The sequence below is a fragment of the Hoplias malabaricus genome, chromosome X2, assembly GCF_029633855.1.
Source record: "Hoplias malabaricus isolate fHopMal1 chromosome X2, fHopMal1.hap1, whole genome shotgun sequence".
Lineage (NCBI taxonomy): Eukaryota > Metazoa > Chordata > Actinopteri > Characiformes > Erythrinidae > Hoplias > Hoplias malabaricus.
Window position 1 is genome coordinate 51,010,134 of NC_089819.1, and position 17,168 is coordinate 51,027,301.

A 17,168-nucleotide genomic window follows, 5' to 3' on the forward strand; every position below is an offset into this window, starting at 1 on the left:
GTATTTATGGTTATGATCTTTTATAGATGACAAATTCCTGCCCTGTGGATCGGCTGGAATTTAACGTCCTTTATCAGAGAACAGGTGTTGGAGGTGGCATTCAAAAAACAGTAAGGCAGATTGATTTGTCCCTCTGTGCCTATGGAGTGGCAAGCATGCTTTCACCTTGACCCGTATTCACTACGTCTAGGTTACAGTACAGGCCCCTCAGGGTGAAGCTTTACAGGAAGGAAATGCTGTGGATTTACTGAGCGTGTGTGAAGAGTGTGGAAGGAGTGACCGGAGACACCTCATGTTGCTCTGTTCAGCCTGTGACTCGAGGTGAGACTGAGGTTTTCAGTTAAAACGTAATCAGATTAAACTTTGTTGGGCACTATGTCTCTACTTCTTTCTGTTGACTTGAAAGGTATCACATTTGCTGCCTCAGCCCTCCTCTAAGTGCAGTGCCATTTGAGGATTGGATCTGCCAGGAATGTAGTGGACTCTTTAAAGAAGCGAGGGAGATAGACGAGGCTGAAGTAATGGATCTGCTGTCTGAAGTCGTTCCAACGTCCAGTCGCCTCAGAACGTCCACTTCAACGAGGCCCACTGTCTACACTCGAAGGAGTGAGAGAGTCCGTCAGCAGGACAGCAGAAGACATGCTAGTGTGCCTCATCCCGTTCAGGTTACATTTCCTTATTTATGTTCGACATCAGTTGTGTGGAAACCCACACAGACACAGGGAGAACACACCACACTCCTCACAGACAGTCACCCGGAGGAAACCCACGCAGACACAGAGAGAACACACCACACTCCTCACAGACAGTCACCCGGAGGAAACCCACGCAGACACAGAGAGAACACACCACACTCCTCACAGACAGTCACCCGGAGGAAACCCACACAGACACAGGGAGAACACACCAACTCCTCACAGACAGTCACCTTGAGGAAACCCCCACGGACACAGGGAGAACACACCACACTCCTCACAGACAGTCACCTGGAGGAAACCCACGCATACACAGAGAGAACACACCACACTCCTCACAGACAGTCACCCGGAGGAAACCCACACGGACACAGAGAGAACACACCACACTCCTCACAGACAGTCACCCGGAGGAAACCCACACAGACACAGGGAGAACACACCAACTCCTCACAGACAGTCACCTTGAGGAAACCCCCACAGACACAGGGAGAACACACCACACTCCTCACAGACAGTCACCTGGAGGAAACCCACGCATACACAGAGAGAACACACCACACTCCTCACAGACAGTCACCCGGAGGAAACCCACGCAGACACAGAGAGAACACACCACACTCCTCACAGACAGTCACCCGGAGGAAACCCACACAGACACAGAGAGAACACATCACACTCCTCACAGACAGTCACCTGGAGGAAACCCACGCAGACACAGAGAGAACACACCACACTCCTCACAGACAGTCACCCGGAGGAAACCCACGCAGACACAGGGAGAACACATCACACTCCTCACAGACAGTCACCCGGAGGAAACCCACGCAGACACAGAGAGAACACACCACACTATTCACAGACAGTCACCCGGAGGAAACCCACGCAGACACAGGGAGAACACACCACACTCCTCACAGACAGTCACCCGGAGGAAACCCACGCAGACACAGAGAGAACACACCACACTATTCACAGACAGTCACCCGGAGGAAACCCACGCAGACACAGGGAGAACACACCACACTCCTTACAGGCAGTCACCCTTAGAAAAATAGAAAAATTTTCACATCACACTCCTCACAGACAGTCACCTGGAGGAAACCCACGCAGACACAGAGAGAACACACCACATTCCTCACAGACAGTCACCTGGAGGAAACCCACACAGACACAGGGAGAACACACCACACTCCTCACAGACAGTCACCCGGAGGAAACCCACGCAGACACAGAGAGAACACACCACACTATTCACAGACAGTCACCCGGAGGAAACCCACGCAGACACAGGGAGAACACACCACACTCCTCACAGGCAGTCACCCTTAGAAAAATAGAAAAATTTTCACATCACACTCCTCACAGACAGTCACCTGGAGGAAACCCACGCAGACACAGAGAGAACACACCACATTCCTCACAGACAGTCACCTGGAGGAAACCCACACAGACACAGGGAGAACACACCACACTCCTCACAGACAGTCACCCTTAGAAAAATAGAAAAACTTCTTATTTTAAATGCACACAAATTTCAGCTGTCATTAATATTATGGTTTATTTCTTTTGCAGCATGTGCCCAAGTATCTTTTAAAAACAGCCAGTTCAGCTACTGATGAAGATGTCGAGACAAACAGCCTCACATTAAAGACTCAGAAATCAGACAGAAAGAAAACTGCGTATAAGAAGAAAACGAGACGATGAAAGACATTCCTTCGTTGTCCATGTCCTGTCTGAAAAGGCTTTAGGATGTGTCCACATTTGTGTGGATTATTTGACTTGTTTCATAAGTTGCTGATAATGGCCACAAGGTGGCAGCAGTCCTCTCACTCAATAGACTTTCACAGCTTTGGGTCATGTGACTGAAACTGAAACACGACGATTTGCAGATAAATAAAAGTGAAACCAAACGTCTTGTGTTTCTTGTGTTTATTAATGAAAACACTTGTATGGGTTGTAAATGATTAAATCAGACTGTGTGGGTTTTTTCATTTATAAAAAGCCCTGTCCTTAAAGCTCTAGTGATTGTATAATGTGCCCATTGCACTTTGTGAAAAACATAAATGAAATAATGAGACTAACCAAAGAAAAAGGGAGGATAGTGAAACTATTGGTGATTACACCTCTTCTGAGTTATGAGGTCTTAGGAGGTCTGCTACTGGTCAAAAATCCTGGTAGCCCCGCCCCTGAGAAATAAAGAGGAAGTTCCTGATGCCTTCAAGGAAGAGAAGAGGTATATTTTACATTAAAGGCTCGTCGTCGCTATGCTCACTACAAATGGTAAGAGCTTATTACATATATCTCGAGATGTAAGAGAATTCCTGGAGACGTATTTCATTCAGAGATAAAATAACTGAGACATCACAAGCTCAGCAGAAGTGTCAACTCAGCTTTACTGTGTTTTCTTCAGTGTGTTTTGGTTAAATGTGTGTACTGCTGTGTTTAAATCAACACAAATACAGTCAGACAATCACACTCTCAGTGACAAAAGAAAAAACAACCATATATAGATGCTTCTAGAAATGAAAAAGGGTGTCAATCAGAACACACACGTATTTACACTGATGGAGAATAGGGAGTGGAATGGTTCTCTGTTCATTTCATTAATTCTATCTTTATCTTTTGACCAGTGCAGATGGTTTTAACTCACTCTACTTTGTAATGACCTACAGGGGTTGGACAATGAAAGTGAAACACCTGGTTTTAGACCACAGTAATTTATTAGTATGGTGTAGGGCCTCCTTTTGCGGCTGATACAGCGTCAGTTCGTCTTGGGAATGACATACACAAGTCCTGCACAGTGGTCAGAGGGATTTGAAGCCATTCTTCTTGCAGGATAGTGGCCAGGTCTCTACGTGATGCTGGTGGAGGAAAACGTTTCCTGACTCGCTCCTCCAAAACACCCCAAAGTGGCTCAATAATATTTAGATCTGGTGACTGTGCAGGCCATGGGAGATGTTCAACTTCACTTTCATGTTCATCAAACCAGTCTTTCACCAGTCTTGCTGTGTGTATTGGTGCGTTGTCATCCTGATACACGGCACCGCCTTCAGGACACAATGTTTGAACCATTGGATGCACATGGTCTTACTGGTGCAATGTGGAGTTAATGAAGTCTGGCCACCAGGCTGCTCCAATTTAGCCGTGAAACCTCCCACACTACAACGACAGGTGTTTCAGTTTCATTGTCTAACCCCTGTATATCATAATGTACTATGATATATATATAACAATGGTATAGTATATATAAAATCATGGTGAGCAAGAATTGTACAACAGTAAGACTAGCTTTGAGTGTTTGAATGCGTTTGGTCTATTCTTGCCAAAGTCTAGCCAATTGAAGTCTCTCTCTCTCTCTCTCTCTCTCTCTCTCTCTCTCTCTCTCTCTTTATGTTAAGGCTGTCATTTTGGAAAAAAGGAGGAGGACTTTGCTGGTAAGAAGCTCAGATCACTCCCACCAGCCCTGCTCGCGAAGAGTCAGGATCCTGTCAAGGTGGACCTGCAGAGGAATAGACTCAAACAGGTGACTGGCATCTCTCGCTTGTCAAATCTGACAGAGCTCAATCTGTCCAGGAATGAGATTACAGAATTCCCTCTGGAGATCAAGCAGCTACGGTGTTTGCTGAAACTTTACCTAAATCAGAACAGCATCAAGAACATACCTGATGGTATCTTCCCATCCCTGGAGAAGCTGCAGTTCCTTAAGATGAGCACAAACCGCCTGGTCAAGCTGCCTTCGGACATGAACAGGTGTCAGAGTCTCGTGTATCTGAACCTCTCCAACAACAGCCTGAAGGATCTGCAGCCTTTGGTGGGTCTGCTTAGATTAAAAGACATCTACGTGGAGAACAATCAACTGGCAGAACTTCCCCGGGCCCTCTTTCAGTCCCAGAACTTCAATGTGTTCAAAGTGAATGGCAACCCACTAAGAATGCCTCCGGAGGAGATTTGTGCGGGGGGTTCCAAGGATATTAAAAGCTATTTTGATATGTTAGAAGACAACTCCTGCAGTGTCTGCACCATTAAAACCATGTTCTTGGGGTCCTCCATGGCGGGGAAGTCCACCCTGTGTCGCAGTCTGACGTGCGGTCGTCCCGTGGCGGTGGCAGAGGCTGACCGCACTGTAGGTATTGATATCCGTGAAGTTGATCGAGATGGAGTTCGCTTCCTCTTTTGGGACTTTGCTGGGCAAGAGGAGTATTACATCACCCACCACATCTTCATAACGCCTCAGGCTTTTGTCATCCTCGCTATTGACTTATCCAGGTATTTCAGTAGTGTTGATACTAAGCAAAGTTTCTGATGACGAAGGTTAAGGGCATTAACGATGTGTTGTTTTTAATCATGTAGCTACCACACAGAAGATCCTCAGTCTTTCAGAGAAAAGGTGGGCTTTTGGATCAGCAACATTCTGCTCAAAGTTCCAAACTCGGTGGTCCTCTTAGTGGGCACTCACACTGACCAGTGCACAGATGTGATGGAAGCGATAGGTAAGAAGTATGACATTGAGAAGAGGGTTGAGCAGATGCTGTCTGAAACAAAAGAGAGTTTGGAGCAGCAGAGAAAGAACCTAGAGGAACTGGAGGACCTCTCCTTGTTTTCTGAACAAATGAGTGAAATCGAGCGTCTAACAGAGTACAAACTGAAGGTGAGTGGAGTAGGAAATATAATCTTTAAAGAGGCTGAATTGATTTATAAGATGTCATAATTATATTTTGTCTTATGACTATTTTAAATATAACTAATAAGTTCTGGGGCGCCACGGTGGCGCAGTAGGTAGGTGTCGCAGTCACACATCTCCAGGGACCTGGAGGTTGTGGGTTCGATTCCTGCTCCGGATGACTGTCTGTGAGGAGTTGGTGTATTCTCCCTGTGTCTGCGTGGGTTTCCTCCGGGTGACTGTCTGTGAGGAGTTGGTGTGTTCTCTCTGTGTCTGCGTGGGTTTCCTCCGGGTGACTGTCTGTGAGGAGTGTGGTGTGTTTTCTCTGTGTCTGCGTGGGTTTCCTCCGGGTGACTGTCTGTGAGGAGTGTGGTGTGTTCTGTGTGGGTTTGCTCCGGTTTCCTCCCACAGTCCAAAAACACACGTTGGTAGGTGGATTGGCGATTCAGAAGTGTCCGTAGGTGTGAGTGTGTGAGTGAATGTGTGAGTGCCCCCTCCAGGGTGTATTCCCGCCTTGCGCCCAATGATTCCAGGTAGGCTCTGGACCCACCGTGACCCTGAACTGGATAAGCACTTACAGATAATGAATGAATGAATGAATGAATAATAAGTTCTGCCTGTAAACACTGTACCTGGTGTTGTATCATAATGTGTGCCTTCTTTACAATTAGGTCCTTGACCTTGTACCCATAGACTGCACTGACTCTAAGGACATTGCCTCTTTGCAAGCCCACATTAAGGATTTGACTTCAAAGAAAGACACATTCCCGTTCATGGAACAGAGACTCCCTCAGTGCTACCAGAAAGTTGAAACTGCACTTCAAGGTCTTTTAAATCAGGGTGACATTCCTCCACATGGTAAGTCGCATTCTCTTGTTCAATGCAGTGTAAGTAATGATTGAAAATGAAATGAATACCATAACATTCTTAACACTGTTCTTCTTTGAACAGGAATAATAACTCAAGAAGACCTCTTGTATTACCTGAGGGACATGCACCGTGAATTGGACCAGGACAAGATGAAGCTCATTCTTCAGTATCTGCACAGAATTGGGGTCATCATGTGGTACATGGAAATCCAGCACTTGAAGGACATGGTGTTTGTGAAACCATCATTCCTCATTTCATTGTTCAAGGTTTGCTTAAAAATAATACAAATAATAATAATTAAAAATAGATATATCTTCTCCAAAAACCTACTGTGATTTCCTCTTCCTCAGGCCGTTGTAAGACATGATTTGGTCAGTGTCCTGGAAGCTATTCCTAACAAAGATCTGAAGTCAGAGAACTCCCTGCAGATGCACAGGAAACGGTGGGTTAGTAACTTCCAGGAGAGGGCGACACTGAGCAATGTGGCCATACGGATCCTGGTGCGTAATGAACTTGAGAGATCAGTCATCCAGGAAAAGGATCTGGTTGAAGACATAGTCGGTACAAAGAAGAAGGCTGGGAGCCTTCTCACTCTACTGCAGCACTTTGACGTTTGTCTTCCGACCAAACAAAGCTCACCCCTCAACCCTGCAGCGCAAGAGTTTTGTCCGAACAGAAAGTGGGAGCCGTCAGATCCCTCTGTTTACGACCCAGATGGGGCCTGTCTGTTCCCGAGCTTCTTGACCAACAACGAGCAGGTTAAGGGAATGTGGGGAATGGACAATCTGGAAGACATCAATGTCCAGGTTTACTTCCTCCCAGAGATTCCTCATCACTTCTTTCACAGGTGAATCTCTAGCTTTGGACTTGAGGACATTATGGGTTTTGAGCTTATATCAAGTATCTTAAGTTCAGTAGGGACTGGTAGAACCAAGTGTACATACTTAACTACCTGAGGAACATCTGAGGAACATCTGAGGAACATCTAGCAGAAACGTTGACTACAGCTAAATATTTACACAGAAAAACGTTCGCTTATACACTTCCCTTCTTCTGGTATGATGTGTTTAACAGGCTTGTCATCAAGATCTGCTCCTTTTACTCCACATACTGGATTGGGAAAGACCAGTGTCTGTTCTCCTGTGGTAACAGACGGGTTCTGCTCAGAGAACATGTTACTGACGGGGATCAGTTTATTGAGATTCGGTGCAAAGACAGTGATGGTAAGCTGTGTTTTATTTGTGCTCTTTATTCATGAATACAGTGTAGGCTTCCGACAATAGATAAAGGTTTGTATGGGATCTTGAAATCTCAGATGTCAGGGTTTGACCTCATTGTTTTGGTCTTTCTTAAAGAAATTCACCAAATACACAAACAGAAGTAACATTTACACAACACCAGCACTTGAGCCCATCACTCCAACAACAGTGAAACAAACCACCCAGTCAGTTGTTGTCGTTTGCTTACGTTAACAAGGGATAAAATGAGCTGTTCTCATTTTTAGCTGCTCTTTACGTAGGGTGCATGCGCATTAGTATTATACCACCCCACCTTCTAATCACCTCCAATCACAGCGCTGGACCCACAAGCAAAGGTGGGGTGAAAAAACAGGGTGTAAAACAAACCTGATCAGAGCTGAGGCTTGAGAGAATCATGAGGAAAAGGTCTGAGTGAGGTGTGTGGCTCATTCTGATTTAAAGGAAGGGAAGAACACTGCTGTGGTATTTGATCCTTGTGGTACTTGGACAAAAGCGGGGACATTACATTTTCCTTGTAGAAAAGAGGTAGAATATCTTCCCTTATAAAATCTTTTCCCTCAGAACTGATGCAGGGACAGATCAGTTCATTGTAATAACTGATTAACTGTACTACGTTCATATTTCAGTGCACAGCTCACTAGACATCCAGAAGGCCTGGGACATGATCAAAGTAATCATGAAGCGTCTGGCTGAGCTCACACATCAGTGGAGAGGACTGTGTCAGTTCGTACACACTCCGTGTAAACAAAGTGGATGCTCTGATTATTTTGAGTGGAGGGACTGGCAAGACTGGCTCGATTCTTCAGGGTCCGAAAAATTCAACATGTAAGTCACGGTCGCGCCTGGACTCTTGGTGATCCTTTCAGTTAAACAGCACAGAAGTGGAGGGTAAAGTTTTGATTCAGTGTGTTTAAGGAAAACGGCACCTCCCGATTAATTATTCAATTGTTCATTCATATTCTCTTTAGTGTGAGCGTAACTGAAGAGATGCCTTGTGACTTTCTTAACAGGGTTTCAGAAGAGAAGCTGACTTGTCGCAATGGACACACGCGCAGAACCGAATTGCTGTTTCCTGTTAGGTATTAACATCATGTTTTTTTGTCATTATTATTACATGATATTACATGATTATTACATGATTATTGCATGTTATTTACATGGTTATTACATGATCTTACATGATTATTGCATGTTAATTACATGATTATTACATGATCTTACATGATTATTGCATGTTAATTACATGATTATTACATGATATTACATGATTAGTACATGATTATTACATATTACATGATTATTACAAGATTTCTGCATGTTAATTACATGATTATTACATGATATTACATGATTATTACATGACAATTGCATGTTAATTACAAGATTATTACATGATATTACATGATTATTACATGATTACTGCATGTTAATTACATGGTTATTACATAATATTACATGATTATTACATGACTATTGCATGTTAATTACATGATTATTATATGATATTACATGATTATTACATGATATTACATGATTACTGCATGTTAATTACATGATTATTACATGATATTACATGATTATTACATGATTATTGCATGTTATTACATGATTATTACATGATATTACATGATTATTACATGATTGTTACATGATTATTAAAATAAACTTACGTCTTCTGATTCAAATCCTCATATTCTTTTTCCCAGCATCTCAGAAGTCCAGAAGTACTGAGCAATGGAGGAACTGCACCTGTTTCCCAACAAACGATGCCTGTTACATTTGCCTATATCCTCTTCTTCTTCTTCTACTTCTTCCTTTGGCCGCTGCAGTGGATCAATCATGATCCGCACCATCGATCTGGCACTGTGTTTTACCCTCCCTCCCTATTTATCTGGTCTTTGGGACCCACACTGCAACACAATGCATTCCAGTGGCTAGGTACACACTCTCACACCTATGAACAATCTTCCGAGTCCACCTACCAACGTGTGTTTTTGGACCGTGGGGGGAAACCCACTCGGACACGGAGGGAACACACCAAACTTCTCACAGACAGTCACCCAGAGTGGGGCTCGAACCAACAACCTCTAGGTCCCTGGAGCTGTGTGACTGCGACACCTACCTGCTGCTTCACCGCTGCACTTTCCTATATATATTTTAAAAAAAATTTGAAAAGACACTTTAACTATGTTTGATTTATCGTTATAAACAGGTCACCATTCTAACCAAGTGAGATAAGTCAGAAGACACAGAAGAGTGGTTAAATGTTCTTATTTTGTTGCTGTTTTTTTTTTAATTATTATTACAAAGGCACTACAGCAGTCACCAAGAAAATATCCCCACCACTAGAGGGAGCTCTTTGGTTAAACACTGCACCCAAAAGGTCAGTCAGGACACTTTTATGGGGTGAATGCATCCTGTAGGGAACCTCTTGCCTTTGGCTCTCGTCTATCTGTAGTTCTACCTTTATTTATTAAATAAGGAAAAATATCAATTGAACACATGAACAAGTCTTTAAGTCTTAATTAAAATTGCAGCTTTTATTAACCCTTTCTGTCCTAGTTTTGCACTCCACAGACTGTTAAACAGACTGAGATGAACTGATCGAGTTAAATGGCCTGTGGAGAAGCTTCTGATTAAAACCTTAAACCAACCACTCGTTCAAACCTATCAACACGTCCCTTCACATTAAGAGTCTTTACCCTCACTGATGGTTATTGATCATTAACCTTTCAGACCGCTTAAATGTATAAAATATGCATAAATACAAAGCTAAACAGTGACCTGTGAAATAAACAATAGGGATCTCAAATAATTCTGACTAATAAACAGGACAAAGATCAGTAAATTGCAGCACCTATTATAGTGTAGATATATGGGCTCACTATTTGGCAAGCTATGATTTTTTTATGTTTTTGTGTTAATTCTTTAAAGAAAACTATAAGGGCTTTACATGAGCTCATTAATACAATAACCTGCACCCTTCATACAGTGAGATAGTTTCATAAATGGCTTATGAATGGTTAATATGCATATTTCTGGTTACTATTTATGTCATAGACCCCTTAAAAATATTAATGAAAGTTATAACACATACATAAAATGGGGACTTGTTGTTTAACCAATATTGAGGTCACACTTCCATATCTTTCTGTGTCTTCTGCATTATTATAACTGCTTTATAATGCCTTATAAGGCAACGTCTGGTCAAGGAGTACTGATGGGAAATGGCTTTTTTGTACTGTCCCTTACATTAATATGTTCATTTCAAATCATGCATAAACACTTTATAAATGCAGGTGAATGTACAGTGATCCAGTTCACTATAAACCATTTATAAACCCTTTATAAGGCTGGTTGTATGATAGTGTTAGAGTGAGTTGTAATAAACCTTTATAAATGTGGTCTCACTGTAATGTTCTTCACGCGCAGACTTTGCTGTCTAAGGCTTTTTGCTGAGGTTTTGAAAAATGTGACCACGCGCCCAAATGTAAATCTGGGAGGGCGCGTGGCGCGTGGGGTGGGGGCAGGTTGTCAGTAGGGGGTTGGAGGCGGGGCGTTCTCTGTGTGTGTCGGTGGCGTGCGCGTGTTGAAAAGGCACCGCGTGCCAGCCGTCATTCCAAAGCTGAACGGCATCCAGCCACCAAGCAGCGGTAGCGCACGCACGGTCCTGTTGCGTAAAGGCCACGCGTAAGGCACGAGCCCGGTGCGCGCCCACGTCTGTCATTTGTCCTCCTTGGTCTTCCTCGCGAGCTGTAGCATGCATTTTATGGAGATGGACTCTGGCGTCCTTGCGCCAGCGCGCGTGAACTCTCCATGCCCGGGGCGCGTGCACCTCTCCTCGGCGGACAGCGGACCCAGAACGGTCTCTAGCAACAGCAGCGACGGCAGCCACAGTCCGGAGCGTCTCCGGTGCACGCGCAGATTGCGCTTCGTCTCCGTGTCCCCGCTTCAGACGCCCGTGGCGGTGGCCCGGCGCAACGAGCGCGAGCGCAACCGCGTGAAGCAGGTGAACCTCGGCTTCCAGACGCTGCGTCAGCACGTGCCCAGCGGCGCGGCCAGCAAGAAGATGAGCAAAGTGGAGACGCTGCGCTCGGCCGTCGAATACATCCGCGCGCTCCAGAGGCTCGTGGACGAGCACGACGCAGCGTCCGTGCGCACCGTGCCCTCTCCGGCCGCCTCCAACGCGAGCTCCGCGGGCGTAGAGTCCCCGCGCTCTGGCGCCTCTTCCTCCGACGAGTGCTGCGGATACTATGAGAGCTACGAGCCGCTGAGCTCCGAGGAGCAGGAGCTGCTGGACTTCAGCTCGTGGTTCGATGGCTACTGATACAATAATCATCCATTAAAGATATAGCGATGTTCACTGGCCAGTGATGGCATTCTGTGGGGCGATAGCGTGCTTTGACCTGTGACTATTTCTAGACACAATTGATGGTCAGCATCCAGTGGACTATAATGTTGACCACAAATCTACTTCCCATTAGAAGGCAAAATCATCAGGATTCAACCCCTGTTTGTAATGGTTTTCAGCAGTGGAGGGGGTCATGGAACTTCCAGAGATCCACTCTGTGCTTGAACTGATCCAGGTGCTGTAAAAAACAAACAAAATGGACTGAACAAAAGCAACCAAAAAACGCTCTGCTCCAGAGCTCACCGAAACATCCAGGAATCGTGGAAGCTGCAGGTTGAAAATGCTAATAAAACTGCAGACATTTTAATTGGTCACGCCAAGTGCATGGGCGCTGCTTAAGAGAACTGACCCTTTCCCACAACATACAACCAACCAAGATGTGCACAACATGGAACTGGCTTGAAACTCACTCACTCGCTCACGTTTAGCAGGCTAAACATGCTCCTTAAGGGGGCGCCACTAACTGTGACTACTTCATAAGAACAGCATCATTGTTTGTGTCTTTGTTACAGAGGAAACAAGTCATACCCAGAAGTCACTGCTGACTGAGTGGTGTGATCCTGAAAGAGACACATTTTCGCAGGTGCAAGGCCTAGAGCTGGAGAACACATCACATAAACAGTGGCTTTTTTTTTGTATTGGATGAATGGCTTTTATATCAAAGTGTGCACTTGTGTCTTTTCATGCCGACGTGTGTGTGATGTACTGTTTTATAAAGAGAATGCTTATTTTATGTAAAATAAAGACAAGTTTTATTTATTCAGAAAGTGGTGTGGTGATCGTACTCTTGTTGAATTTGGAGCTTTCGGAAATAGAAGATTCATAAGGGCAAGAGCATGAGGCCTTTAGGGGTCCAAGCACTTAATAAACACTAAATACATATATAATAAATATAAGCTGAGGCTGAAAAAGGCATGGCATTGTTTTGGTGAGTTAGTTCAGCTAGAATTAAGTGATAAACTTAACCAGTGTCAGCATCACTAAAGATCCTATAAACAGTGAATAAAACACACAGTGCCTTTCAATAAAACTGACAGAATACACTCCTCACTGCCTGGTGGCTCAGCTGATTGTGTCCATCCATCCATCCATTATCTGTAAGCGCTTATCCAATTTTAGGGTCGCGGTGGGTCCAGAGCCTACCTGGAATCACTGGGCGCAAGGCGGGAATATACCCTGGAGGGGGCGCCAGTCCTTCACAGGGCAACAGACACACACACATTCACTCACACACTCACACCTACAGACATTTTTGAGTCGCCAATCCACCTGCAACGTGTGTCTTTGGACTGTGGGAGGAAACCGGAGCACCCGGAGGAAACCCACGCGGACACGGGGAGAACACACCAACTCCTCACAGACAGTCACCCGGAGCAGGAATCAAACCCACAACCTCCAGGTCCCTGGAGCTGTGTGACTGCGACACTAACCTGCTGCACCACCGTGCCGCCGCTGATTGTGTCATGTAGAGTAATTACCCCAATTTCCGGCCACTTTAATTACAATTTTGGAAATCTTATCTAACTGTAAATAAATAGTACTTTACTCACTCAAATCAACATTTTTCAGGAGTCAAATGTGTGTAGATTAATGTCCAAGACTTGCTTGACTTTGAAAGAAAATACATTTTTAGATAAAAACGCTTTTGTTTAAGTAGGTGCCAATAATGCTAAGATTACTAGCGCCCCCTAACTTCGGCCACCTCCCCTGCTTGTGACAGTCAAACGAGACAGTTGCTACCACATTCAGTGGCTTTGTGAGGTTCACAATGAGATTACGTTTGTCCTGTGTTAGTATCCGTACTCTACATGTAAGGATTAAAATGGCGGTAGATTTTCCCCTCAGAGAAAAGGAAGCTAACCGCTAAGCTAACTTTTACACTGAGGGAAATATCCGTCGCGAAATGGAAATGTGTTGTGTTCCACATGCAGTTTTGCACACAAAGAATTACAACACTGTTAGAGATACTTAAATATTGTTTAGATGTGTGATTTCTTGCAAGATGTTGTTGATGTTTGCAAGATGTTTAAATGCCCTACTAGGGCTTGATCTTATGTTTTATTGTTTTACCCACTGCGACTGGCGAAGAGAGAGAGCGGAATTGCAATTGCTAGCTGTGTAAGGGTTGCCATGTTGATAGCATCTCCTGAAAATGTAGTTATCTATGGAGAACTGTGGCAGTTTTGATATAACATTTTAAATTAAACTGGAGCCAGTTAAGAGACTTTGTGTTGAGACCTAGGCCCCTAAGGCTCGCTGTTTTTATGCTTGTAAATCTATAAAGTTCTCACAGAGCAAGGGATTAGATCAATGACAGTCCAAAGCAATCGATTGTTGGGCAAGGTTCTACTTTTGTTGAATTCATTTTTACTAAATGGCATCAATACATTTATTAGCTTCTTAGCTGCTTTAATGAATCAATGAATCAATAAATCAGCCTTTCACTGCACCACAACAATAATCTGCATTGAAATACACTCACATGCCCTGGGGGGTGAGGGGGGTGAGGGGGGTGAGGGGGGTGGGGGGGTGGTTATCTGTCCCCAAATCATTTCCCGAGATCATTTGTGAAAATCATTCGTCTTGGTCTCATGTTGCCTGACATTTCAAAAGAAGCAGCTCTGAATTGTGTCACCAGGCTTTAATTGATGGCATCTATTTATTACCACAGGGGAAAGTAACATCCGATAAAGGGACGGACCTGTACAACCTTGGAATACAGTGGCCGGTCAGTTAATGTTTAATCCACCACAAAACAGGTTGAAGTTCAAAGCAATTTATAACACGTGAATACTTCGATAGTGTGACCAATTCCCCTGCAAAGGCCAATGCAGTCTGTAAGAAGAAACCAGTGGAAGAGTGATGATGATAAACTGTTCTGGACCCTGTCCAAGTGGGCTCTGCCAGGGCTTCCCCTTTTACAGTGAGCTTCCCTTTCTAGCTTTAACACACCTTTTTTTTCTCTCTCTTTCTTTACAAACGTAGAGTCGTGACAGTCACGGGGTGTCCCTGATTGATTAACAGGTTCAGTTTAGTTTCTAAAGGAGAAATTAAAACGTTTTCTGCTTCACTATTTCTTTGTTTATTTCCTGGGCTTAACTTATTGACAATTAAATATGCAAATAAAATAAGCTGCAACTTTTGAACAGGGGACATTTTATGTTTGATTCTACTAAATATGTAGGAGTTGGTGTGTTCTCCCTGTGTCTGTGTGGGTTTCCTCCGGGTGACTGTCTGTGAGGAGTGTGGTGTGTTCTCCCTGTGTCTACGTGGGTTTCCTCCGGGTGACTGTCTGTGAGGAGTGTGGTGTGTTCTCTTTGTGTCTGTGTGGGTTTCCTCCGGGTGACTGTCTGTGAGGAGTGTGGTGTGTTCTCCCTGTGTCTACGTGGGTTTCCTCCGGGTGACTGTCTGTGAGGAGTGTGGTGTGTTCTCTTTGTGTCTGTGTGGGTTTCCTCCGGGTGACTGTCTGTGAGGAGTGTGGTGTGTTCTCCCCGTGTCTGTGTGAGATTCCTCCGGGTGATTGTCTGTGAGGAGTTGGTGTGTTCTCTCTGTGTCTGCATAGGTTTCCTCCGGGTGACTGTCTGTGAGGAGTGTGGTGTGTTCTCTTTGTGTCTGCGTGGGTTTCCTCCGGGTGACTGTCTGTGAGGAGTGTGGTGTGTTCTCCCCGTGTCTGCGTGAGATTCCTCCGGGTGATTGTCTGTGAGGAGTTGGTGTGTTCTCTCTGTGTCTGCATAGGTTTCCTCCGGGTGACTGTCTGTGAGGAGTTGGTGTGTTCTCCCTGTGTCTGTGTGGGTTTCCTCCGGGTGACTGTCTGTGAGGAGTGTGGTGTGTTCTCTTTGTGTCTGTGTGGGTTTCCTCCGGGTGACTGTCTGTGAGGAGTGTGGTGTGTTCTCTTTGTGTCTGTGTGGGTTTCCTCCGGGTGACTGTCTGTGAGGAGTGTGGTGTGTTCTCCCCGTGTCTGCGTGAGATTCCTCCGGGTGATTGTCTGTGAGGAGTTGGTGTGTTCTCTCTGTGTCTGCATAGGTTTCCTCCGGGTGACTGTCTGTGAGGAGTGTGGTGTGTTCTCTTTGTGTCTGCGTGGGTTTCCTCCGGGTGACTGTCTGTGAGGAGTGTGGTGTGTTCTCCCCGTGTCTGCGTGAGATTCCTCCGGGTGATTGTCTGTGAGGAGTTGGTGTGTTCTCTCTGTGTCTGCATAGGTTTCCTCCGGGTGACTGTCTGTGAGGAGTGTGGTGTGTTCTCTTTGTGTCTGCGTGGGTTTCCTCCGGGTGACTGTCTGTGAGGAGTGTGGTGTGTTCTCTTTGTGTCTGCGTGAGATTCCTCCGGGTGATTGTCTGTGAGGAGTTGGTGTGTTCTCCCTGTGTCTGCATAGGTTTCCTCTGGGTGACTGTCTGTGAGGAGTGTGGTGTGTTCTCCCTGTGTCTGTGTGGGTTTCCTCCGGGTGACTGTCTGTGAGGAGTGTGGTGTGTTCTCCCTGTGTCTGTGTGGGTTTCCTCCGGGTGACTGTCTGTGAGGAGTGTGGTGTGTTCTCTTTGTGTCTGTGTGGATTTCCTCCGGGTGACTGTCTGTGAGGAGTGTGGTGTGTTCTCTTTGTGTCTGTGTGGGTTTCTTCCGGGTGACTGTCTGTGAGGAGTTGGTGTGTTCTCCCTGTGTCTGTGTGGGTTTCCTCTGGGTGACTGTCTGTGAGGAGTGTGGTGTGTTCTCTTTGTGTCTGTGTGGGTTTCCTCCGGGTGACTGTCTGTGAGGAGTGTGGTGTGTTCTCCCTGTGTCTGTGTGGGTTTCCTCTGGGTGACTGTCTGTGAGGAGTGTGGTGTGTTCTCCCCGTGTCTGTGTGAGATTCCTCCGGGTGATTGTCTGTGAGGAGTTGGTGTGTTCTCCCTGTGTCTGCATAGGTTTCCTCTGGGTGACTGTCTGTGAGGAGTGTGGTGTGTTCTCCCTGTGTCTGTGTGGGTTTCCTCCGGGTGACTGTCTGTGAGGAGTTGGTGTGTTCTCTCTGTGTCTGCATAGGTTTCCTCCGGGTGACTGTCTGTGAGGAGTGTGGTGTGTTCTTCCCGTGTCTGCGTGGGTTTCCTCCGGGTGACTGTCTGTGAGGAGTGTGGTGTGTTCTTCCCGTGTCTGCGTGGGTTTCCTCCGGGTGACTGTCTGTGAGGAGTGTGGTGTGTTCTTCCCGTGTCTGCGTGGGTTTCCTCCGGGTGACTGTCTGTGAGGAGTTGGTGTGTTCTCTCTGTGTCTGCATAGGTTTCCTCCGGGTGACTGTCTGTGAGGAGTGTGGT

General features: G+C 45.5%; 3 protein-coding genes across 7 annotated transcripts in view; all 3 read left to right on the forward strand.

Moving 5' to 3' along the window:
• The window catches only part of LOC136677532 (PHD and RING finger domain-containing protein 1-like), a 5,414-nt gene extending 2,834 nt beyond the window's left edge, over positions 1–2,580 (forward strand). For 4 of the 5 annotated variants that reach the window (XM_066655100.1, XM_066655102.1, XM_066655103.1 and 1 more), the window contains exons 4-7: positions 27–110; positions 191–321; positions 407–665; positions 2,271–2,580. In XM_066655100.1, coding sequence (XP_066511197.1) covers positions 27–110; positions 191–321; positions 407–665; positions 2,271–2,402 — 606 coding nt within the window. In that variant the 3' untranslated portion in view covers positions 2,403–2,580. The remainder of the gene's footprint in view (positions 1–26; positions 111–190; positions 322–406; positions 666–2,270) is intronic. The other variant, XM_066655104.1, reaches the window with a different exon arrangement.
• Positions 2,581–2,901: 321 nt separating this feature from the next.
• LOC136677184 (malignant fibrous histiocytoma-amplified sequence 1-like) lies at positions 2,902–10,776 on the forward strand. Its single transcript, XM_066654632.1, has 10 exons — positions 2,902–2,978; positions 4,097–4,964; positions 5,049–5,346; positions 6,030–6,216; positions 6,310–6,494; positions 6,579–7,075; positions 7,303–7,451; positions 8,114–8,312; positions 8,498–8,566; positions 9,194–10,776. The coding sequence occupies exons 1-10, from the start codon at positions 2,963–2,965 to the stop codon at positions 9,216–9,218; spliced, it is 2,493 nt and encodes an 830-aa protein (XP_066510729.1). The 5' UTR covers positions 2,902–2,962; the 3' UTR covers positions 9,219–10,776.
• A 471-nt stretch (positions 10,777–11,247) lies between these two features.
• Positions 11,248–12,536, forward strand: LOC136677553 (achaete-scute homolog 1b-like). Its single transcript, XM_066655134.1, has one exon. It carries the CDS (start codon positions 11,248–11,250, stop codon positions 11,812–11,814), a length of 567 nt encoding a protein of 188 aa, XP_066511231.1. The 3' UTR covers positions 11,815–12,536.
• Positions 12,537–17,168: the final 4,632 nt, after the last annotated feature.

Bases quoted from the DNA above. Each gene is read 5' to 3' on its own strand.
- LOC136677184 (XM_066654632.1), top strand. The intron at 7,076-7,302 runs GTGAATCTCTAG...TGTGTTTAACAG, and splicing joins CCTCATCACTTCTTTCACAG to GCTTGTCATCAAGATCTGCT. The intron at 8,313-8,497 runs GTAAGTCACGGT...CTTTCTTAACAG, and splicing joins GGGTCCGAAAAATTCAACAT to GGTTTCAGAAGAGAAGCTGA.
- LOC136677553 (XM_066655134.1), top strand. From the start codon at position 11,248: ATGCATTTTATGGAGATGGACTCTGGCGTCCTTGCGCCAGCGCGCGTG.